We start from the raw sequence: 23,857 nt of genomic DNA on the forward strand, positions 1-23,857 counted from the left end.
CAGACTGAGGGGACAGGGTGGGCAGATTGTGGGGACAGGGTGGACAGACTGAGGGGACAGGGTGGGCAGATTGTGGGGACAGGGTGGACAGACTGTGGGGACAGGGTGGGCAGATTGTGGGGACAGGGTGGACAGACTGTGGGGACAGGGTGGGCAGATTGTGGGGACAGGGCGGACAGACTATGGGGACAGGGTGGGCAGGCTGAGGGTACAGGGTGGACAGACTGGGGACAGGGTGGACAGATTGTGGGGACAGTGTGGACAGGTTGAGGGGACAGAATGGACAGACTGAGGGGACAGGGTGGGCAGGCTGTGGAGACAGGGTGGGCAGACCATGGGGGCAGGTGGACAGACCATGGGGGCAGGTGGACAGCACAGTGAGCAGACCACGGGGGCAGGTAGACAGACCATGGGGCAGCCTTGCTGTCCTGCCGGCCTTGGCCCCAGGGCAGCCCACTGCAGGACCTGCACATACGCGTGGCCGGTGGCAGGGATGAAGTAGAGGCAGCAGTGCACACGTGTGTCTGGGATGCGCTTCTTGCGGTTGATGTTGATCTCCTCCTGCAGATACTTCTCGTACTGGTCGTTGATGAACTTCATGATGGGCTGCCAACTGCACAGAGGGGCCGCTGAGCCACACAGCACCTCCTCCCCCGCCAGTGCAGGGGCCGCCCAAGGGGCCAGGGCCACGCAGTCAGGGACAACTCCCCTCCAGTCCTCCAGGGAATGCCACTAATTCCCAGATTCCCCAAACCCACACCCAGCTTCGGAGATCCCCCTCAGCATACAGCCTCATCCCAGAGTCCAAACTTGCCTCCCATGCTGACCTCTGACCTCAGGGAGAGTGGGGGAGAACAAGATTCCCAGGGCAACTAGGCTTTGGTCCAGAATTTTTGGGATCTGCTGGACATGTGGTGTTAGGGGTGCATGGGGCCCAAAGCAGGCTCTGCCCGCTTCTCCCTGTGGCCAGCCACGGAGCCCTCTGTGGCTCTGGTGCTGGTGGGGCTCAGGAAACCTGGAACCCCCACTGGTGCTCTTTCTCCTGGAGGAATGGTGCCCACAGCCCGCAGGGCCCTCACCAGTTCTCGTTGTTGATGTGGTCCCCAAAGCCTGGCGTGTCAATCACCGTCAGCTTCATCCGGACGCCCTTCTCCTCAATATCTGCACGGAATACAGCACCCACCAAGCTCAGAGGGGGAGACCAGGACCTTCACAGGCACCCCAGAAAAGGTGGATCCTGTCTGGTGGCAGGAGGCCCTCAAGCCAACTGACAGGCCCAGTCCCAAGTAGGTCCCTTAGGGTCACCTTGGGGTGGACAGTGATGACACCCAAGGGGATGCCAGGAAGATGATGGCCCCCAGGGACCTAACCCTAGAAGGGACAGCCTCCGGGGGCCCGACTCTAGGAGTATCCTGAGCATCCCACCCCTCATGATATTTGGTGGAAACTTAGTAGCCTCCAGGGTGCTCAGGGGTCCTGGGGAGCAGCCCCGACACTGCACGGAGTCCTACCCAGAGTCTCCAACATGCCCAGGGATGTCCAGCGAGTCCCAGCTGACGGGGATCTGAGTTTGCCCGACCCATGCTTCCGGAAGGAGGGGGCTGTTCCTCTCCCGGCCCCTCTCCCCGCAGCTCACCGTGCGTGATGGACTTGATCTCAATGGTTTTCGGGATGCGCTCTTCTGAGGTGGGCTGCACTGACTTCCGACTGATTTGGGATTTGAAGAGGGTGTTGATTAGGGTGGATTTCCCCAAGCCGCTCTGCCCTGGGGGGGAGACGGAAGAGGGTCAGCGGGGCCCTCTGGAGAGGGTGTTTCAGGTGTGACTCAGGGTCCTGGTCTAACAACCCCCTGGCGACCGAGGTCAGGTCAGGAACACTGGACTCAAATCCTCGTCCGTCTCCTCCTCTGCCCACTGTCTGGATCTTGGCCAACCTCTGGCCAGGAGGATGTCTTTTTTTTAACCCTTTAACAGGTGACGGCACATATATGTTTCAGCTACATTTTCCATGCCTGGAGGTTTACCGGTAGGCATTTAAGCCACTTTAGTACATACTGGAGGAAACCGGTTCAACTGCCTAAAAAACAAGGAAGTTGGTCTGTGCCACATTTCAGTGTTGAGAGCCGTTCGTATGAGGGGCTGCTTCCCAAAGAAGAGACTGTATGAAAATTTTGTGTCTTTTGGCTTCTGTACAGCGAGATAAGGCTTGCAAGCATGTTTACTATTTCCTTTGTGAAAATGAGTTATTTTGGGGGCGAACACAGCTTGTGATGTACTTCCTGGGCCATGGTACCAATTTGTACTGCGTGTATGATGTGCTTTATGGAACACGGGATCCACCTGCATTAGCCACCTCCCTGATGACATCTTTTACAAAGTGCTCGCCTCCCTGAAAACACTTTGTGATGCTCTTCATGGAACATGGGTGCCAGATGGCTTGCAATTGGCACCCCGTTGTTTCCAATAATAGAAAACTACCAACAATGATTCAGCATCCATTCCATTAGTGAAAAAAAAAGTCATCACCAAAAAATTCCCCCCGCAAAAAATGATCCTCCATTAATTGTTGTTGAAAGTATACATAGCCGAACATGCATCAGTTCAACAATTTCTACATGTCCGATAGTTCAGTGGCACTGATGACATTCTTCGAGTTGTGCAACCCTTCTCACCCTCCTGTTCTGAGTTGTTCCTCCCCCACTAACATAACCTCACGGCCCTCTAAGTTCCCTCTCTAATCTTTCAAGTTGCTGTTGTCAACCTGATCTCACACAGGCAGATCTTAAAAGAACACAGTGCTTAAGGCAGATATCTTTAATAATAAGTTAACCTATTATTTGGTTATGGAGCCCTGACAGCACAGTGGTGAAGAGCTCAGGCTGCTAACCAAAAGATGGGCCGTTGAGATCCACCAGCCACTCCTTGGAAACCCTACGGGGCAGTTCTACTCTGTCCTATAGGGTTGCTATGATTTAGAAGTCAACAGCAAACAACAACAATTGCTTGGTTTGGGGCAGCCCTGGTGGCACAGTGGTTAAGTGCTCGGCTGTTAACCAAAAGGTTGGCAGCTGGAACCCACCAGCCCCTCCAAGGCAGACAGATGTGGTAGTCTGCTTCCATAAAGATTACAGCCTGGGAAACCCTATGGAGCAGTTCTACTCTGTCCTATAGGGTAGCTACGAGCTGGAATTGACTCGATGGCAAGGGTTTTATTGTTTTTTTTTTTTTTTTTAACATTGTCTGTTTTAAAGAAGACTTCAGGGGATTTTTTTTTTACTTATTTATTTTTTTTAATTGTGCCTTAAGTGAAAGTTTACAGCTCAAGTTAGTTTCTCATACAAACATTTATACACACATTGTTATGTGACCTTAGTTGCTCTCCCTATACTGTGACAGCGCACTTCTCCTTTCCACCCCAGATTTCCCATGTCCATTCAACCACCTCCTGACCCTCTCTGCCTTCTCATCTCGCCTCCAGACAGGAGCTGTCCATTTAGTCGCATGTATCTACTTGAACTAAGAAGCACACTCTTCACAAGTATCATTTTATATCCCATAGTCCAGTCTATGTCTGAAAAGTTGGCTTCAGGAATGGTTTTAGTTCTGGGTTAACAGGGCGTCCAGGGGCCATGTCTTCCAGGGTTCCTCCAGTCTCAGTCAGACCATTAAGTCTAATCTTTTTACTAGAATTTGAGTTCTGCATCCCACTTTCCTGGTCCATCAGGGCCTCTCTGTTGTGCTCCCTGTCAGGGCAGTCATTGGTGGTAGCGGGGCACATTCTAGTTACTTCTGGTCTCAGGTTGATGGAGTTTCTGGTTTATGTGGCCCTTTCTGTCTCTTGGGCTAATATTTTCATTATGTCTTTAGTGTTCTTCATACTCCTTTGCTCCAGGTGGGTGGGGACCAATTGAAGTATCTTAGATGGCTGCTCGCTAGCTTTTAAGACCCCAGACACCATTCACCAAAGTGGGATGCAGAACATTTTCTTAATAAACTTTGTTATGCCAATTGACCTAGATGTCCTCAGGGGATATTTTTGGTTTAAAGTTTAAGGATTATCTCAGGGCAACAGTTCTGAGGGTCCATACAGCCTCAATAGCTCCATAAGAATTTAAAATTCTGTTCCACAGTTCCCCTCTTTTGATCATGATTCTTCTACAGAAGCTTTGATCAAAACGTTCAATAGCCGGGCACCATCCAGTTATTTCTGGTCTCACTGGCAAAGGAGATACTTTTTCTTGGAGGCAATTAGCCTTACATTCCAATTTCAAGGCAGTGTTTTTTGAGCATTCACAGTGAGGCAGGAGTATCCCATTTTATGGATGAGAAAATCGAGGCTGGCAGAGGGAAACAGACAGGACAAGTGTCACCAGCTTAGTGGGGACCAAGCTGGGATTCCACCTGGGGTCTGTGGACCCCTGAGTAGGCTGGCCTTTACTATGGGGTGGAAGGGATACAATAGTGCCTAATCAGGGCTGGCACCCCGAGCCTGTGGCCTTCTTGGCTCTTTCCGAGAGCCCCACAATTTTACCAGATTGTCTTGTTCCTCAACTCAGCCTCCCTGAGAGGCAAAGAGCTTGAGAGAGAAGAGGACCATCATTCTTATCAGGTCCTGTTATGGACTGAACTGTGTCCCCCCAGATATGTGGTGGAATCCCAACCCCTATACCTGTGGATGTGATTTTATGCGGAAATAGGGCTTTCTTTGTTATGTTCATGAGGTCCTATTAGTGTAGGATGTGTCCTAAACCTAATCACTGCTGAGTGATGATATAAGGACGGAGCCCTGGTGGCACAATGGTTAAGCACTCAGCTGCTAACTGAAAGACTGATGGTTCAAATCTACCCAGTGGCTCCATGAGAGAAAGACCTGGCAATCTGCTTCCGTAAAGACAGCCAAGAGACTAATAGTCTACACCAACCATGGCCTCATCTATCCTGAGACCAGAAGAACTAGATGGTGCCCAGCTACCACTACCGACCATTCTAATCAGGGTCACAATAGATGGACCCTGATAAAATGGGAGAAAAATGTAGAAGAGACCCTCAAACTCATAAAAAAATAAAAAAGGGACTTACTGGACCAGTTGAGACTAGAGGACTCCCAGAGACTATTGCTCTGAGATACTCTTTAAACTTTGGACCGAACTAGACCCTGAGGTCACCTTTTAGCTAAATAACAGATTGGCTTACAAAATAAAGACTATCACCGTAGTACTGTGCTCCTTTATAAAAAAATCACCTTTATGGAGCCCTGGTGGCGCAGTGGTTAAGAGCTCAGCTGCTAACCAAAAGGTCAGTTCAAATCCACTAGCTGCTTCTTGGAAACCCTATGGGGCAGCTCTACTCTGTCCTGTAGGATTGCTGTGAGGTGGAATCAACTTAACGTCAACAGGTACGGGTATATGAGACCAAACAGTCAACAAACACTTTAAAACAAAGATGAGAATGTGAGGGGGCAAGGAAACTAGATGAATGGAAACAGAACAACCAGAACGGAAATATCGAGAAGGTTCACATATTGTGAAGAATGTAACCAATGTCACTGAAAAATTTGCGTAGAGATTGTTGAAGGGAAACCTAAAATGCATGTAAGCCTTCACCGAAAACACAATAAAATATTATTAAAAAAAAACTACAGTCTAGGAAACCGTATTATTTTGTCATATGGGGTTGCCACGAGTGGGAATTGACTCCACAGCACCCAATAGCAACAACCACAGCAGAGACACAGGGGCCAGCAAGCAGACACTGGGAAGAAGTCAGAGGCAGAAGCATCCAGACCCACTGGCTACGACGAGCTGAAAGAGGCAAGGACGGACCTTCCCTACAGCCAGTGCTCTGAACTCAGACTTCCAGTCTCCTGAACTGTGAGAAAATAAATGTCTGGTCTTTAAAACCACTCACTTGTGGTATTTCTGTTACAGCAGCCCTAGCTAACTAAGACAGGTGTGGAGGAAAAAGAGAGGCCAGGCAGGTGGAGAGGCCTCCAGGGCCCCGGGAAGAAGTGGCCAGCCCTCTGGCCTCCTAGGAACTCACACCCATCCCGGGAACAAGGCAAGTCACCGGCAGGCGATGGAGAGACCCTGCCTCTCCCTCTTGGCCGAAGCTGCAGAGCCTTGTGGGATGCTCCTGCTGACCCGCCTGTGCCAGGCCCCTCTGCCCCGAGGGGGTGCTGGCTTCCCTGGGGGTGGGGACTCACCGACCACCATGATGTTGAACTCGAAGCCCTGCTTCATGGCCTTCCTCCGCATCTGCTCCAGGATCGAGTCGATGCCCACGTAGCCGAAGTCCACGGGCGCCTTCTCGTTCCGCAGCGCGGGGGCCTGCTTGAGCCCCGCGTCCCTGGGGTTGTCGGCCATGTCGCCAGTGCTGCCAGGAGCCGCCTCGGAGGCTGTGGGGGGAGAGCGGGCGTTAAGAGGACGGTGTGGGCACGCAGAGCGCCTGTCAAGCCAGGACATCGTCGGCGTGTCTAACCATCATCCCCATTTCTCAGATGGGGAAACTGAGGTTCAGAGAGGTTAACCAACTCAGCTAAGGGACCCTGCAGGAGGCCCACCGAGCTGAAGCCCATTGGCACTGTGCCACATCAAAGGCCACCGTCCTCCGGCCTGCAAAGCCCCTAACCCCACCCCCAGACTCACAAACTCTCATGCACTTGTGTGTGTGTGATTGTTTAAATCACTGCAGCAGATATTTAACGAAACATTGTCCGTTTCAATCATTTTCACATGTACAATTCAGCGACACGAATGACGTTCTCTTGCACACATTTTAATCTCCCCCTCTCTCAACCAGCCATGCCAATCTATGCCCCTCCCTCAGCTCCAAGGCAGGGCCGGCCCTGCATCCTCTCTTTCCTTTGGCACTGAGCTGGCCCTGCGCCCTGGAGACCTGCTCAGACCAAGGGCGGTCAGGGCTCTTGGCCCTGGCCTCCACCTGCCCCACGTCACCAGGTGCACCCCCTCTACCTTGTCCACCTTGACTCAATCAGCAGCAAAACGCCGCAGCCCAAAGGCCTTGGAGCCACTGGAAGCCAAATGGCCAAGTGGCCCGGCGGCCCATGCACCAGGACAAAGAGCAGGATCAGTCTTGTATCTGCGTCTCAAAGGATGGATGGACAGACGGAACAGGCATTGAATTGTTCCTACAGCGCCTCATGACTTGCCTCCTTAAACCCCACCCAACCGACCAACAGTCCTCAGGGGGCACAGGTGTGCTCGGGTGGAACTCTCTAGAGGCAGGAGTGAGTGGACACAGAGCCCATGCCCCTTCCCCTGCCCCAGCTGCCCAGGGGACAGGGCCAGAGAGGGATGAGTCCTCCTTCCTGGTGCCACAGCCCAGGGACTTGGGACCTGGGACCTGGACAGAGACTGAGGGGTGCCGTGGCAGCTCCACCAGGCCTGGGTGACCACTTCTCTTGGACTGTCCAGCACACGTGTACCCCCACACCAGGTCAGGGCGAGGGTTCTGCAGGTGCTTTCAGATCTGGGGACAGGCAGGTGGTACTGAACGCCTGGAAATAGCTCAAGCTTCTGCGGTGTGGAGGTCGGAAGCCAGAGTCTTCCTCTCCACGGCTCCTGTCCCACGTGCTTAAAAATCCCCAAGCTTGAGACACAGCCTGCAAGGGGGATGCCCAGAAGGTGCCCCCACCAGCAAGGGCTGTTAAACACACAGTCAGGAGGGCATCTGTTCCCTACCAGGGTCTGTCGCGCACACCTGGCCCCACATCCCAATACCCACGACACACACTTATAGTGGCGGGCACCCCAACACCTGCACTCAGAGAGGGGGACACCTTCCTCTAACTGCCCTCACTGCCCCGAGGCAGGCCTAGATCCCAGACTGCGTTTCCAGGGTCCAACCGTGCCCCAGCCCCACCCACTAAGAGGGACTTTCTGCCGGCTCCTACCCCAGGAGAGGACCAGCCTTACCGTTCTATCTCCCTGGGGCACTCCGAGCTCAAAGGAAGGGACCACCCAGGTGTGCCGAAGCCCCCTCCTGCCAACTCCCGTGGGGTGGGGACCTTGGACCGCTGGCCAGGAGGGCGCAGTAGGCAGGAGGCGTCTTCCTCTGGCAGGGCACTGCCAGGGCGTCTGCAAACACAGCCTGAGCAGAGCTGGGGGTGTCGGCCGGGTGCCCGGCGCTCCCCGATGTGGGTACTGCGGGGAGGGGGGGCGTATCCCCACCGATCTCAGTGCTACGGGTGGTCTTCCCAAACACGCCGCCCCCCGCCACCCAGGAAGCAGCAGGATGACAGGCTTCAGGGCAAAAGGGCCACTTGAGGACCTCAGATCTGCGGCCTTTTCACTTCCTGGGGAAAGCACCCAACACAGGAAGTGCAGGCTGACTTACCTACCCAACTAAGCAAGCCCACATCCCCAGCTGACTGGGGCCTCCTATCTCACTGGTGTCCTCAGGGAGAGCCGAGATGCTCCCCAGAAATGGCCACTGCCATCACCCTTTCATCTCAGCCCTCCCCACCCCAGGCCTACGGCCGGGCTGGAGGCCCTGGGTGGAGCAAACAGTTATTAACGTGCTCGGCTGCTAACCAAATGGTTGGAGGCTTGAGCCCACCCAGTGCACCTCAGAACTAAGGCCTGGCAATCTGCCTCCGAAAGGTCACAGCCATTGAAAACTCCGTGGAGCCCAGTTCTCCTCGGACGCACATGGGGTCGCTATGAGTCTGAGTCGACTCCACGGCAAATGGTTTTCAGGGGGGCTGGAGGCAGAAGGATGCTGGGCTCACCGCACTCAGTCCCAGAACCTGGGGTGGGGGTGGTGTGTGCGTGCGCGTTTTATCCTCTCCAGTAGCTTGATTTCTGAGTGCGTCACTTCTCCCTTTATTTGGCCTCAACATCGACAAAAAACAAACCCGTTGCCATCGAGTCAACTTTGACTCATAGCGCCCCCATGTCTTACGGAGGAGAACTGCTCGATAGGGTTTTCTTGGCTATGATCTTTACGGAAGCAGATTTCCAGGCCTGTCTTCGGCGGTGCTGCAGGGTGGGTTAGAACCAGCAACCTCTAGGTTAGTAGTCTGTCACAAATCATTTGCACCCACACCTCAACAGGGGGCAATATTTCCCGCTTTACAGGATTGGGGGAAAGGTGAAACAACACAATGCGGGTAAAAACGCCAGGGACTGCCAAGGGGCTGCCAAAATTCATTCCTAACAACAGGCAGGTATTTGGGGCCTGGGTTTCTTTCATTAGCGCCAGGCTCCCCACCACCCTCGCTCTCGGGCCAGGGCAGGGCAACGGGGCCAGAAAAGGATGAGGAGGCCGCTGAGCCCCCTCCCTGCACGGCCCAAAGGCTCCAGGCCTGGGCTGCAGCTCTCTCTTCAGAAACCTTCTCTCGGGCTCCAGCACCTTTAAATAAACAAAGACGGGCGCTGCAGCTGGCCCCAGACCATGTGGCTCGGGCTGCTTCCTGGAGACCAACGTGGGGCCTGGTCTGGTGGGACAGCAGTTCCGCCTGACCCACGTGACCCAAAATCACTTCCATCTGTCGGTGGGCCTGGGAGCCATTTTCCCCAGGATGGGCCAGGGCCCCCAGCACCCCACCTGCCCACTGCGTCCCTCTACCCTTTCCAAACAGTACCCCGGACAGGCACTGCCCCTGAACTCCCCTCTCCTCCCTGGGGGGAGCAGTGGCACCTGGCCATGGCTCCTGGTCGGGGGGTCCCTAGGTAGGGGTGGGGGGTGGGGGCCAGGCCCCAGCCCCAGCTGTCCCCTTCACAGGTACCAACACTCACTGCAGACACCAACCAAACCAAGCACCCTGGGTGCCCTGGGCCGGGCCTGAGAAGCAGCCCCACAAACCCGGGGCCAGGCCTCCCATGGACATCAAGAGTAGCCTCCTGCGGCCCTCTCCCCCCGAGGCGCCCTTGCGGGAACTTTCATTCTGCACAGAAAGCAGTACAGGGCCCCTGCCTCTGCTCCACCGGCTCCAGGCCCAGCTGGGAGACAAGCCCTGGGGTCTGCCTTCAGGACCCCCGCATGGGGAAATCATACGCCAAGACACTTCCTGTGCAACCCCTGCTTTCCATCGAGAGCCCCCAGGAACCACCAGGTGGTCCCGGGATGGCACATGACAAGTTCTGCCCCGCAGTCCGCTGTTCGAACCAGGCCCCTCTTCAGTCTGGGCCCATCTGCTGCCTGAGCAGGGGCACCTGGTGGAGGAGCCCTGGCCCCCACAGGACTGTGACTCATCGCTGGGACCGGTCCCTGCCCGCCCCCCTCGGAGAAGCCTGCGGGTGGCTCTGCCTCGGGAGTTTGGGTGGGCTTAAAGGGGGAGGAAAGTGCAGGGCTCCATCCAGCCCCCACGGCCCGCCTCATTCCCTGGGTGTCCACGGTAGGAGCTGTCACCACACTGCCATCAGTTTCCGCACCAGGTGACCCACGACTCAGCCAACCCAGGGTCCACTAAGGATGACACAATCGGATAGCCTTCTGCGGCTCACTGGGACTGGAGTCGTGGGCGTCCATCTGGCCAGGGACACAGGAGGAGCTGGCCCCTGGGGCGATTCATTTCGGGGGCTCACACCCCATCGTAGCCCCAGAGCCGACCTGGCCAGGTGGCAGTGGGGAGGGCTCACCACAGCGGCTTCTAAGTCCTGACTCAGGAACAACACCCTCCTCTGCCCCACACTGCTTTCCTGAAATGTCAGCCTAAGTCCCGATCTCGCTGGGCACTGGCCTTCTTGGCCCAAGGCAGAGGTGGCTCTGTGGGCACTGTCCCCTGAGCCACAGCCCCACTCTGCTCCTAGCTCAGGGGCAGCCACGTGGCACTGTGTCATAGCCAGGCCCAGCACCCTCCAGGACAAAGCTCTCGGGGTAAAGCTGAAGGCATCTCCCTGACCTCACCCAGCTTTCGCCAGGCCCAGCTTTAAAACCCAGAGCACCAATGTCAGCGTCCACCCAGCCCCTGCATCACTACCCACAGTGGCCGAACACAGAGCAAGGCAAACCTGTCTACGAAACCCAGGAAGTCACAGAGCAGCCAGCACCTCCCCTCAGCGAGCCCTTCTCCCCAATCCACTCCCTCCCACCTGAGCCCAGGGTGGTCCCAGCAGTCAGATAGACTCCTGGCTCACCAAGCCCATCAACCCATCGTGGAGGGTCTGTGGCCACTGCTCCTGGAATCCATGGAGCTTGCTGGAGTTGCTCGTGAGTTGTGCCCAGACCCAGGACACCCAGCAGCGCTGCCTGAAGACAAGGGGTCGAGGCCGCACCCTGCGGGGACATCGTCTGTGGGCTCTACCAGAGCACTGCACCTCGAGATGGTGGCGGGGACATTGCTGCTGTTGGCTGCCATCCAGTCGGCCCCGACTCATGGTGACCCCGTGCACAACAGAACAAAACACTACCCGGTCCATCTTCGTCTGGAAGCTCCGCTGAAACCTGTTCAGCATCACAGCAACACGCACGCCTCCAATGACAGATGGGTGGCGGCTGCGCATGAGATGCATTGGCTGGGAATCGAACTCAGGTCCCCTGCATGAAAGGTAAGAATTCTACCACTGCACCACGGCTGGTGAGGATGTGAAGTCCCGTAAACACCTGATACTCGCCGTCCCCTGCAGAGGGGGCTTCTTAAAGGTAGGCATGTACCTAACACAGGTGGTGCAGAGGGACAGAGTGACCGAGCTGCTCCTTCCTTCCGGCGCCTGCAAAACCCTTCGGGTCCCGGCTGGGGTCCCATCTCGTAACCACGTCAGCTGCCCTCATGTACGATCCATGAAGCCAGACCCCTTGCCCACTACACATACACACCCTGGGCCGCCATGTTTAGAGCAGTGCCTGGCACAAGCCAAGCCCACGACTGGCTGAATGAAGGGACGCACAAATGGAGGTACGATGCTAATCGCACTGGACAACCCCTTCTGGGGCTAACGAGGGGGCAGGCACTACTCTAAATGCTGCGCTAGCTCAAAGAACATTACAACTCCCTAGATAGTAGACACTTGTCCCCATTTCACAGTCGAGAAACTGAGGCACACAGTAGGTTTTGTCTCCTACCAGGGTCACAGAGCTAGCATTTGAACCCAGGAGTATTGCGTTGAGCAAATCTGCTGTAAAAGACCTCTTTAAAGTGGCAAAAAGCAAAGATGTCACTCTGAGGATTAATGTGTGCCTGATCCCAGCCACAGTGTTTTCAATCATCTCATATGCATGTGAAAGCTGAACAACGAATAAAGAAGACCGAAGAAGAACTGATGCCTTTGAAGGATGGTGTTGGCCAAGAATATTGAATTTACCATGGACTGCCAGAAGGAACAAATCTGTCTTGGAAGAAGTACAACCAGAATGCTTCTTAGAAGCCAGGATGACGAGATTTCATCTCATGTACTTTGGACATGTTATCAGGAAGGACCAGTCCCTGGAAAAGGACATCATGCTAGGTAAAGAAGAGGGTCAGCGAAAAAGAGGAAGACCCTCAACGAGATGGACTGACACAGTGGCTCCAACAATGGGCTCAAGCATAACGATGATTGTAAGGATGGCGCAGGACTGGGCAGTGTTTCGTTCTGCTGTGTATGGGGTTGCTGTGAGTTGGCACCGACTCGATGGTACCTAACAACAGGATGCCTCCACAGGCCAGGTCCTGAAGCAACACGGAAAGGCTGCAGGGAGTGGAGATTACCTACGCATAACCAGAGGGTGCTGGACCCAGGACATTCCCTCACACACCCCAGTGAGCGCTCTGGGGACTTGGAGGCAGAGGAGGGCTGCCAGCAGGAGAGCCCACTCAGCCAGCTGGGAAGGCTCCTCCCAAGATTAGGAAGCCCAGGTCCATCAAGAACCCTTAGCACTTTTATCTCTTCGAGAAGAGAAGAGAAGCGGTCTGAGTGTCAAGCCTGGCTGAACTGCTCCTCAACAACAGCTGCCAGGCTCAGCTTGGGGTCCCCAATTCCAGGGGCCCTTTCAGGGCGCAACAGTAGAGCACTTGGCTGCTAACTGAAAGGTTGGCAGTTCGAACCCGCCCAGCAGCTCTGTGGAAGAAAGACCTGGGGACCTGTTCCCATGAAGATTGTGCTTTTTGGTGCCGACAAGTAGGTTCCAACTCACAGGAACCCCATGCATAACAGAATGAACACTGCCCGGTCCTGCAGTGGAAGCCCCGGTGCGCAGGGCCAGCTGGTCACCACCCCTGCACCAGCAAGGGGTCTGTGTGGGCAGCCGCCTGCCGTCTGGAGCGTTTAGTGAGAACAAGGAGCTGTTCACCACCAGGACGCCGAGGGGCAGGCAGGCGGAGGAGACGGGGCTGCCACTTTCTGGAGGTTGTTCAAACAGGATCTGTTCCCATTTTCTCAAATCCACTTTTCCTTGTGTCCCTGTTAACCTCCCGAAGCCTCTTCACACTCCCCACAAACGTCACAGGGGGCGGGGGGCTTCCTGCTCCCTTCTAAAGACAGAAACACTGAATATAAATGACCAAATTTTGCAAATTGCCATTGAATCCGATAAGTGATTCCAAATAAAATAACGCTTCGCACGTTGTCCGGGGCAGGAAGTGCCTCTTCACCGACCAGAGAGAAGCGAGCAGCATCGCAGAGCCGGGAGACTTGGCCCCACAGCCCCGCGCTCTGCTCGGAAACCAAGCACAAAGGAAGATTTGCAGTTGCGAAGCGAGGCATTTTTCTCCCTGTTGGAGCTCTTCCCTGTTTCCAAGACGGAACTTAAACAAAACTGCAGCTTTATAGTTTATGTGTGAGCGGTTTCTCCTTTTGGGGGAGAAGTGACAGGGAGGAAGGGCGGAAATCCTCCCACGACCCCCTGCCCTTCGCAGGACTTGGGACAGATCACAGCAGTGTGGGCCAGTGGCCAGTCCCCACCCGCACGCCCTCATTCAGAGGCCTGGGCGCCCCAGAGGCGGTGGGGGGAGTCTCTACTTTTACCACCCGCCAAGACCCCTCCAGCGTCTCCCCTGCCAACCCCTTCAGAGCAAACCCCGTCTCCATTGTTTAGGACAGAATCTCAAGAGGCCCCTTGATTCTGTCAACCGGGTTTCAGTTGGCCCCAGTCGGTAAAGTCAAATTTGGACTAAGTCCAACTCTCACCACCATCCCACCCCCTTCCTGGAAGAGTCAGCTCTTTCATTGGAAACCGGCCTCCTCCATCAGTCTTTCTTTCTCTCCCCATCTAGAAGGCCTACTGAGACATCAATCTTTGGCCAGAGCAAGCCTCAACCTGCATGACATCCTTCCTCACTTCCTAAAAAGCTGCTTGCAGAATCGACGCTTCAGCCACAGAAGAGCCCTCCGATTTCCTGTGTCAGGGTGTTTATTCTCTATTTCTTTTTCCACCGCCTGCTCGCCTCGCCCAGGTACCTGGAGCCAGTCTAACTGCAAAGAGAATGTGCCCCAGTGCCCCCTCCCACCAGAGGAAAATTTCCAGAACAATCAGCCCCAACCCAAAGCAAACCCAGCCCCCAGCGCCCCAACCCCCCCAAGTCCAAAGTGGCCGGCTGCCTGCAGAAATTCACTGGATCTTGGCAAATTCTTGCAAAGTTAGAAAGAGCAAGAAAAGTCCCTCCCCCACAGATGGGTGCAAAGCGCCATTTGTCACCGGGAAGAATTTCCTCTTATCAGGGATATCCCCCTAGGCGGGGGAGTGGCAGCGCCTGCCCTCCCTCAGCCCCCTCGCCTATCAGCCAAGCTGTCAGCAGATACACACCAGAGCTGTGGGGAAAGGCCTGGGGGCCCCTCCTCCCCCAACTTATGAAATCATCTGAAATAACAAAAAGTAGACAAGGGTCGCTGGGCGCAGCAGGGCGTCCCCTGCCAGGGCTGGAGAAAAACAGTTTTCCCCCAAAGATAGCAAACAATTCCTTCTCCTGTGCAGATTAGCTCAGGTCCTGGGGACACTGCTTCCGGCTTCACAAGGCAGAGGGGCAGGAGCCTGAAGGCAGGGCTTGGGAGGGGCCAGGCAGGAGGTGGGGGTCCTGGGCCATGCATGGAAGCCTGACCAAATGACCCGTTAAGAAGGGAGAGTCATCTTACACAACTGTCAACCACATCAGAGGGTCCTAAAAGGGTAAGGGGAGGAGGGGCCAGAAGCTCTGGACCATTCGGAATCTTGTCACTCCCGCCATTGCCTGGGCTTGCCGGCCACTGCCCAGCCCTGTCCACCTGCCAGCTCCCTATAATTCATTCATGACTCAACAAACACATGCCAAGACCCTCTTGTGCCAGGCCTTCCCCTCGGTGCTGGGTACTCATGACCCCTGCCCTCATGATCCCCGGACGCCTCAAAATTGGCTGAAACTGAACTCTGGATCTCCTACCTGCCTCCCACCCCGTCTCCACCACTGTGTGCATGGCGTCTCCTACCAGCCAGTTGTTGTGTGCTGATTCCGACTCACAGTGACACTATAGGACAGAGCAGAACTGCCCGTAGGGTTTCCCAGGCTGTAATCTTTACAGGAGCAGAATGCCAGGTCTCTCTCTTCCATGGAGCCGCTGGGTAGGTTCCAACTACTGGTCTTACAGTTAGCAGCCTAGCTGAGCACTTTAACCACTGTGCCACCAGAGCCCGGGCCATCTTGATCGCCCCCTTTACAATCATCCAAATCCAATCATTCCAAAATCTGTCGCTGTCTAGTCGATTCCGACTTATAGTGACCCTACAGGACAGAAGAACTGCCCTATAGAGTTTCCAAGGAGCAGCTGCTGGACTCAAACTGCCGTTAACCTTTTGGTTAACAGCCGAGCGCTCAAGCGCTGCGCCATCCCAAAGCCCTGTCAATTCTAACTCCAATACAGCTCCAGGCAGTCAGCATGCCTTGTCTTCACGGCCCCCTCCAGTCCAAGCCACCACCATATCTTGCTCCCCTCCCCAATCCATTCTCCTCCTCCAAACCCCAGGAAAGTCTGTTTAAAACATAAAATTAATCAGCTGGCTCCCCTGCTCGAAATCCATGACTGGGATCACACACGACTCCTGAGGCCCACTGCCAGGGATGGAATCCCGTCCCACCACTAACTTACTAGGCGACCCCGAGCCTGTCTATGCCTCCATGATGGAATGACAAGAATACTTTCCTCCTAGGTGCGCTGTAGAGAGTCCCTGGGTGGTGCAAACGGTTAGGCGTTTGACTACTAGCCAAAAGGTTGGCAGTTCGAACCCACTCAACGGTGCCTCGGAAGGAAGGCCTGGAGACCTGTTTCTGAAAAGTCATAGCCATTGAAAACCCTACGGAGCACAGTTCTACTGTGCACGCGTAGGGTCGCCATGAGTTGGAATTGACTCAGTGGCCACTAACAAGAACAACAGGCGTGCTACAGGGATTAGATAATTGTCAAGTACATGGAATCGTGCCCGGCACAGTAGATGCTCTGAGGATTTGCTAATAAAACACAAGCCTCCTCGCTCCAGGGTGTTGATACATGACCTTCCCCCGGCCCCCCTTCAGCTCCCACACAAGCCCTGCAGAGAGGTCCTCACTGCCCAGAAAGTTCTCTCCCTCTGCTGCTCTGGGTGACTCCCCCTGGCTTCCCGGTGCTGCTAATCTGCCTCAGGTCCCTCTGCTCTTTTCCTGCACGGCCTCCTCACGATGTGTGAGCACAGATTTCTGTCTTCCTCTGTGTCATGTCTGCCTTCCCTGTTTGGGCGCTGCGCTATCTGTCTTGCTCCTTGTGAATAAGACCTTATATGTGCAAACACCCAGTAAAATGTGCAAACACCCAATAAAATGCTGCCGAACGGATGCACAGATGGGTGAATGGGTGGGGAGGTGGATGGATGAATGGACGGATGAACAGACAGACAGATGGGTGGGTGGACATACGGATGGACGGCCAGATATGGTCAGCTCCCCGCCCTTTCCTCCCACCCCTCCTCTTTCCCAGAGCGGAGTCTCCCAGATGGAGCCGCCTCTGCCTGGTCTCCCTGTGACCCATCTGCTGTGCGGGCCGTGTCCTTTCCCATGCGCTTCCCCTTGGCTCCATGTGCAGTGGCTGTGAACGAGCTGGTAACAATTTCCGGTTTCCATCATCCTTCTGGAGCCAAAGAGCTGAGGCCGGAAGGATGCACGGTCTTCCCGGGACAGCTCGGCCCATTCAGGAAATTTTGCTCAGGAAATGGTCAATGGAGGGGGAGGGGAAGCGGAGGACCCTGTACTGGGCTCAGAGCCCCCTCGGGGGGTTCTCTCCCAGGAGGCAGACTGGGGAGACAGGGGAAGGGCCGGAGAGGGGACCTCGAACCAGAGCACATGGGGCCACGCCTGGCCTCCTCTTGACTCTGAGCCCTGGACAAGACTCTCCCCGTGCAGGGCTGGCCCGGCCCGTGCCTAAGGGACAGGAGTGGGACCCCCTGTATATGAAGCAAACATAGCACTGACCACCAGGCCCCAAGAGCTGGTATGTGTGAGTTAGCTGTTTCCCATGGGGACGAGGGTGGGCACGTGAATGGAGGCAAAAACAGGCAGTGAGAGCAAGGCTGTGAACTGGCCTTGTTCCTGGAGTCCAGCGCAAGGCAGTTAATGATCCATTGGCAAGTTCAAGGGTCTTTTGTCCCGAGTCCATTAAGCTGTGGTTCAGCATGAAAAACATCATGTGGGAACCATCACTAGCCCCAAGTTCAGAGTGATGGGGACAAGTGGGAGGGTTAACTGGTTAACCAAGACACAACCAGGAGCTGTGCAGAAGCCCAAAAGGGACAAGACCCAGTGGTGACCTCGGCCAGAACTAGACACAGGAAAGCCGAGCCAGTGCCAACCTTCGCACAGCACCTTGCGGTCTGCAAGCTGCTCCCGTGTACTGTATCTCGGCTGCACCTCTGCTTCCGCATCCTCCTTAGTCTACAGCTCCTGCAGTCGTTGTGACTTTTGAAAGCAGACGAAAATCACAAGAACTAACCTAAAAATGAGTATTCTTAAAGAAGTTCCAATGAAAAGGAACATAAAGAGGGAGAGCATGGGAGTCTCCTGCACTTCCGGGGATCCTGCAGGCCCTCGTCTCCCCGCCCCCACAGGCAGACCCGGCCCACCCTTGCACCCGAGGGACCCCCAGGTCTGGGGTTGGACCTACTGTGGCTGGCTCTGCTCTTGGGAAGAATGCCTGGATCTTCCCACTGGCTCAGAGGCCCGTTCTGGAAGCCAGCAAGGAGCCTGGCGCCCCCGGAGCCTGTCCCCTCCCAGGCCCCTCCAGCCCCAAGGCTCCGGGAAGGAGGTCATTCATATGGTAATTTCTCCCTTCCCACAGGGGAACCAGGGAGGCCTCCAGGGCGGGACAGAGGCCCTCTCTCTAGCTGACAAGGAGAGAGGAGGGCAGGAGGAGGAGGGGGATGAAGGAGGAAGAGGAGGAGGGGGAGGAAGAAGGAGGAGGGGAGGAGGAGGAAGGACGAAGGGGGGAGGGGAAAGAAAGAGGATGGTGGCCTGGTGGCTGGGCCTGCCCCCCGCCCCGAGAGTGCCCACAGTGGGAAGACATGTGGGGCCAGTCGGGGGCGGGGGCCGGGAGGGGGACGACTCCCGGCAGCGGGTGGATGGGCCCTCACATTACACAGCCGTTGTGGTTTAGAACGACAATGGGCAGGATTTGTTTGACGGCTTTAACTTTCCTGTGTGAGATGCACAGAACAGTCGAGAAACACCTCAGTAAGGCTGCAAGACACTCGAGACGGGACCCCCACCCTGACCCCTGTGGACCAGCTCGGACCCGAGAGGGCGCCTTCCCCAGGAGGGTAACCGGGCTTCAGCGGTGGGCTGAGGCTGGCCTGGCTGGGGTGTGGGGAGTGGGTGGGGGTGCTTTCCCAAATGAAGAAGTTACCCCCGACGCCCACTCCTAGCCCCACCCCGTCCTCTGCTCGGCTGTCTTACAAGCCCACCCACTTCCTCTGCAGCCACTCAGGCTGCGTTTCCCCAACTCCTGGAGAAACGACAGACCTCCAAGCCTTCCATTTCCCTTTTCTCAGCCGTTCTGGGCCCTGTGCAAGCAAAGGAAACTCGAGGTCAGTGGCCAGGACCTGCCTGGAGACCCAAATGACCACTCAGCACCCGCACCCCCCACCCCACCCCATCCGTTTGTTGACCCAAGCGTATTCCACCCAGCTGGGCTCCAAACCAAAGGTCCCTTGGCCCCAGGAGGCTTGCAGAGAAGAGTCCTCAGAGAACTGCAAACAGACACAACTCACGCTGTGACGGGTAAGGGCAGGGGGCTCCCGGACTGCCCGGCTCCAAACCATCGCGTCTACAGGGCACCATCCCGGCCAGGGTGCGTCCGAGGACGCAGGGCTTAAAAGCTGGGGTGTGAACCAGAGTCACCCGATGACCCAGCCATTCCACGAATGGGTCTATGCCCAAGAGAAAACCCACGTCTAAAAATGAAAACTTGAACCTGAATGTTCACGGCAGCATTATTCCTAACAACTAAAAAGTGGAAACAAGATGTGGTCTATTCCTACGGTGGAATATTACTCAGTCATAAAAAGGAGTAAAGCACTGATACACGCTACAACATGGATCAACCGTGAAGGCGTTAAAAACCTGTCACCATCGAGTCGATTCTAACTCAGAGCGACCCTGCAGGACAGAGTAGAACTATCCCATCGGGTTTCCAAGGCTGTAATCTTTACAGAAGCAGACTGCCACATCTTTCTGCAGAGGAGCAGCTGGTGGGTTCCAACTGCCGACCTTTTGGTTAGCAGCTGCGTGCCTAACCACTTTGCCACCAGGGCTCCTTTTGAAGACATTATGCTGAGTGAAATAAGCCAGACGCAGGTCACATATTGTATGATTGCATGTATATGAAATGTCCAGAATAGGCAAATCCATAGAGACAGAAAGCAGATGAGTCGTTACCAGCAGCTGGGGAGGAGCCCTGGTGGCGCAGTGGTTAAGAGCTCAACTGCTAACCAAAAGGCCAGCAGTTCAAATCCACCAGCTGCTCCTTGGAAACCCTATGGGGCAGTTCTACTCTGTCCTATAGGGTCGCTATGAGTCAGAATCGACTGATGGCAAAGGGTTTGGTTTTTTTTGTTTAGGGGCCGGCGCGGGGAGCAGGGAGTGACTGCTAATGGGTACAGGGTTTCCTTTTGGGGTGATGAAAATGTTCTAACGTTAGACAGTGGTGATGGTTGCAAAACCATGAGTTTACTACAAACCACCCAACGGTACGCTTAGGGTGAATTGTATGATGTGTGAGTTATAACAAAGCTGTTAGAAAAAAACAAGAACTAGCTGGTGAGCCACGTGCCCTCCCCCGAGAACAGGCACAGGGACTGTGTTCCTCTCGCCCACACTGCACCCTGTGGCGCAGGTCCCGGCACCCAGACTTCACATGCCCCTCTCGATTCTGCAGCCCAGCTGAGGGAGGGGCAGGGCCTCAGCAGGTAACTTCCTACTCCCCAACCCCTTCCTCATACCACCCACTGGTCACAGAGTCTCTCCTTCATTTTGGGCCCTGTGTCCCAGGGCTTGAATCTGTTAAGTTGCGGAAGGACCTGGAAGGGGGCCCTTTTTAACACCTGTCAATCAGAAGCTCCAAGGGGCTCCCCTAACTCCCTCCCCAGGGGCCCAGAGTGGGGGACCAGGGACAGTCTGTCGCCTCCTGAGTACCTGACCCAGCTCTGCACAGTAGCAGCAGCAGAGAGGACCCAGGCCTAGCCACCCCCGCACCCTGGAGAGGAAGGGGCTGCTGGCAGCCTGCCCAGTGGGGACTTAGGGGCCTCTAGTGCTCAGGGTCTTCTGCAGAGGCTGAGGAGCAGGAAATGAGCCCAGGGGCCAGCAGCTGCAGGGGGGTGGCCCTCTGGATTGCCTGGGCCATCCCTGACAGTTGTTAGGGGCCGTTTTGTGGGTTCCGACTCACAGTGACCCCACGTACGAGAGAACAAAACGCTGCCTGGTCCTGCAGGCATTTCTCTGTCAATTTGTCCTACTGTGGCAGCTTGTGTATGGCTGTGATGCTAGAAGCTATGCCACCAGTATTTCAAATACCAGCAGGTCACCCATGGTGGACAGGTTTCAGTGGAGCTTCCAGACTAAGACAGACTAGGAAGAAGGACCTGGCGACCTACTTCTGAAAAAACTGGCCACTGAAAATCTTATGAATAGCAGGAGAACACTTTCTGACACAGCGCCGGAAGATAAAACCTTCAGTTTGGAAGGCACTCAAAATACGACTGGGGAAGAGCCGCCTCCTCAAAGTAGAGTCGACCTTAATGACATGGATGGAGTCAAGCTTTCGGGACCTTCATTTGCTGATGTGGCACACTCAAAATGAGAAGAAACAGCTGCAAACATCCATTAATAATCAGAACGTGGAATGGACGACGTATGAATCTAGGAAAATTGGAAGTCATCAAAAATGAAATGGAAGGCATATAAAGATGGACATCCTGGGCATGTGTGAGCTGAAATGGACTGGTGTTGGCCATTTTGAATCACATAATCATGTGGTCTGCCATGCCGGGAATGACAAATCCCTGGCAGGATCCAACCCAAATCTGGAAGAGGCTCAAACCCTAAGAACTTGCTGGCTGGAGTCCAGGGGAAAGCAAGCCACAACAAGAGAGAATTCAATTAAGCCCCACTTTTACAGGGGGACACAGGCGCCAGTGGGAGGGGCCTCCAGGTTGCTTAAGGCTTAATTATAGCTTTAACACTTGGGTTTCCAAATGCCCCACTGGTGTTAATTAGCTTTTATTCCCCAGCAGCCCCTAGTGAGCCACACGGTCAGCCAGGAGGGCCGGGGTGAGGAGCTCAGACAACACACAGATGGAGGGCTCACCTCCTGCCCACCCACGAACACTCAGGCCCCTCAGGACCAACCTTCCATCCCTGAATCACGTCTCCCCCACAATCCTAGGAACTGGTAGCAAAGAGAAGAAGTGCCTGCCGCTTAGCCAGATGTAGAAACTGAGGCGCGCGCAGAGGGTCGTTTGTCTGTCCGTGCATCCCATCCCATGACAGGCCTGGCCCGGTGCTGAGCTCCGGGTGCATGGTGGTCATGAGGTCCTCACTGACCGGCCTGGTTCAATCATGGTGGTATCTCAGCGCCTCAGTATTATCGAGTAGATGCTAGAAAGTATTGTTGAATGAATGCATGAGTGAATGAGTGAATGAATGAAGACAAGGGTGGCTGTCAGGAGTCCAGGAGATGAGATGAGGTGGCTGGGGAGCAGCCAAGACATTTAGGAGGATGGGAAAGGACAGCTGAGGAATGCTCCGCCACATGGTCACAACTGCCCGGGCAAGCAGGAAGCAAGTGTCTGCTGAGGGGGTGCTGAGTGAGTGAGGGTCACCCAGGGTGGAGAGCGGCCGCCGTGAGGGATTTCTGGGGACTGTGCAGCAGCCGGAGTGGGCAGAGCCACATGTGACCTCCACCCTCATCACATCCATCTTGGGGACACAAGGCACCAACCTCCCCAGCCCCCATCCCCTCCTGTGTCCCCGCTCCCCCCTCCGCCCAACAGCTGGGCTCCATCGGTCAGATTTTCTGCTCATAGCCCGGGGGCTGCCTCATGTGCCCCTCCCAGCTGCCCACCAGGGGCTAACCCTCCTTTCCTTTGTAGCCCTACTCAGCGTACTCCCCACATCCATTTCCATTTCCTGGACTCTGCCTTCTCCCCTGTCCCATCCCTGCTCCTGCCGTCCCTACATCTGATGCAGAGATTCAGGGTGGGAAGGGTCCCAGGGAGGGGGCTGGGGGAGGCGGGGCTTGGAGGGAACACTGAAGTTAGAGCCGGAGGCCCCAGAGGCTGAGCGCTGGGCCCACCGAACTCGAGTTAGCAGTGCAGAGCTGGACCCTCTTCCCTGGGCGCCCCCTACTCAGGTTCAGCGGGAGCCAAGGATTGCCGACCACCATGAGAAGCTAAGAGAAAGGCAAGGAGCAGATTCTCCTTCAGAACCCCCAGAAGGAACCAGCCCCGCTGACACCCTGAATCTGGACCTGGGCCCCTGATCTGTGAGAGAGTAACATTTCTGCTATTTTAAGACATCGGGAAGTGGTACTTAGTTACAGCAGTCCTCCCTCGGAAACCAATTTAAAAAAAAAAAAACACTTGCCATCAAGTCGATTCTGACTCCAACTCACGGAGACCCCATGTGTCAGAGTAGAATCGTGCCCCATAGGGTTGTCAGTGGCTGGTTTTTTGGAAGCAGATCACCAGGCCTCTCTTCCTAGGCACCTCTGGGTGGACTAGAACCTCTAGCCTTTCAGTTAGCAGCTGAACATGTTAACCTTTCTTCACCACCAGGGGACTCCAACACAGAGGAGCAAAATCCAGTATCCAAGGCCTCCTGGTTGGCGAGAGGCATACCCGAAGGCAGGCAGCTCATTCACCCATAAGGGAACCGTCTCCCTCGGGGCGTCTGATGGGCACTGAATTCTGCAGCTCCTGCAGAAGGCCAGGAGCAGAGCCTGGGGCTGATGCCAATCAGGAGCCTCGGAGTGCACTGGCCCCGGGCATTTGCCCCAAGGGCGGGCTGGTACCTGGGCCCAGGTGTCCTGACGATGCAGATGGGGATCGTCTAGCCACTCCTACAGCCAGTCTGAAGTCCTTGTCCCTCTTCCTCCTCCCCCTCCTGTTTTCTCAGCACCCTCATCAGAGCCAAACTAGGCTCCCCATTGTCCCCCCAACTTCAGGGCTTCCATCCTGGGGCACCCCAGCCCCCGATGCCCTATGATGCTCTCTCTTCTCTCACAGAACTCACCTGGCCCACTCTTTCTGCCTGCAAGGTTCTCAGCCCTCTGGATACTAGGAGAGGCTCCCGCTGCACCTGGGTAGGGGGCGCCCAGGAAGAGGGTCCCAGCTCTGCGCTGCTAACTTGGGTTCCGTAGGTCCAGCACTCAGCCTCTAGGGCCTCCAGCTGTAACTGAATTGTTCCCTCAAAGCACCACCTCCCCTGGTCCCCT

At 55.4% G+C, this 23,857-nt stretch overlaps 1 protein-coding gene across 6 annotated transcripts in view; it reads right to left on the minus strand.

Moving 5' to 3' along the window:
* LOC101349944 (septin-9) overlaps positions 1-23,857 on the minus strand; it is a 598,619-nt gene that overhangs the window by 486,262 nt on the left and 88,500 nt on the right. For 3 of the 6 annotated variants that reach the window (XM_004374116.2, XM_023729215.1, XM_023729217.1), the window contains 4 exons: positions 6,202-6,393; positions 1,637-1,765; positions 1,080-1,161; positions 476-613 (listed from right to left, as the gene is read on the minus strand). The exons of 1 other annotated variant lie outside the window; for it this stretch is intronic. In XM_004374116.2, coding sequence (XP_004374173.1) covers positions 476-613; positions 1,080-1,161; positions 1,637-1,765; positions 6,202-6,393 — 541 coding nt within the window. Of the gene's footprint in view, positions 1-475; positions 614-1,079; positions 1,162-1,636; positions 1,766-6,201; positions 6,394-6,970; positions 7,788-7,933; positions 8,134-23,857 lie in introns of those variants that run through there. 2 more of the 6 variants (XM_023729216.1, XM_023729218.1) reach the window with 2 other exon arrangements.

This window comes from Trichechus manatus, unplaced genomic scaffold (genome assembly GCF_000243295.1).
Source record: "Trichechus manatus latirostris isolate Lorelei unplaced genomic scaffold, TriManLat1.0 scaffold00028, whole genome shotgun sequence".
Classification (NCBI taxonomy): Eukaryota; Metazoa; Chordata; class Mammalia; order Sirenia; family Trichechidae; genus Trichechus; species Trichechus manatus.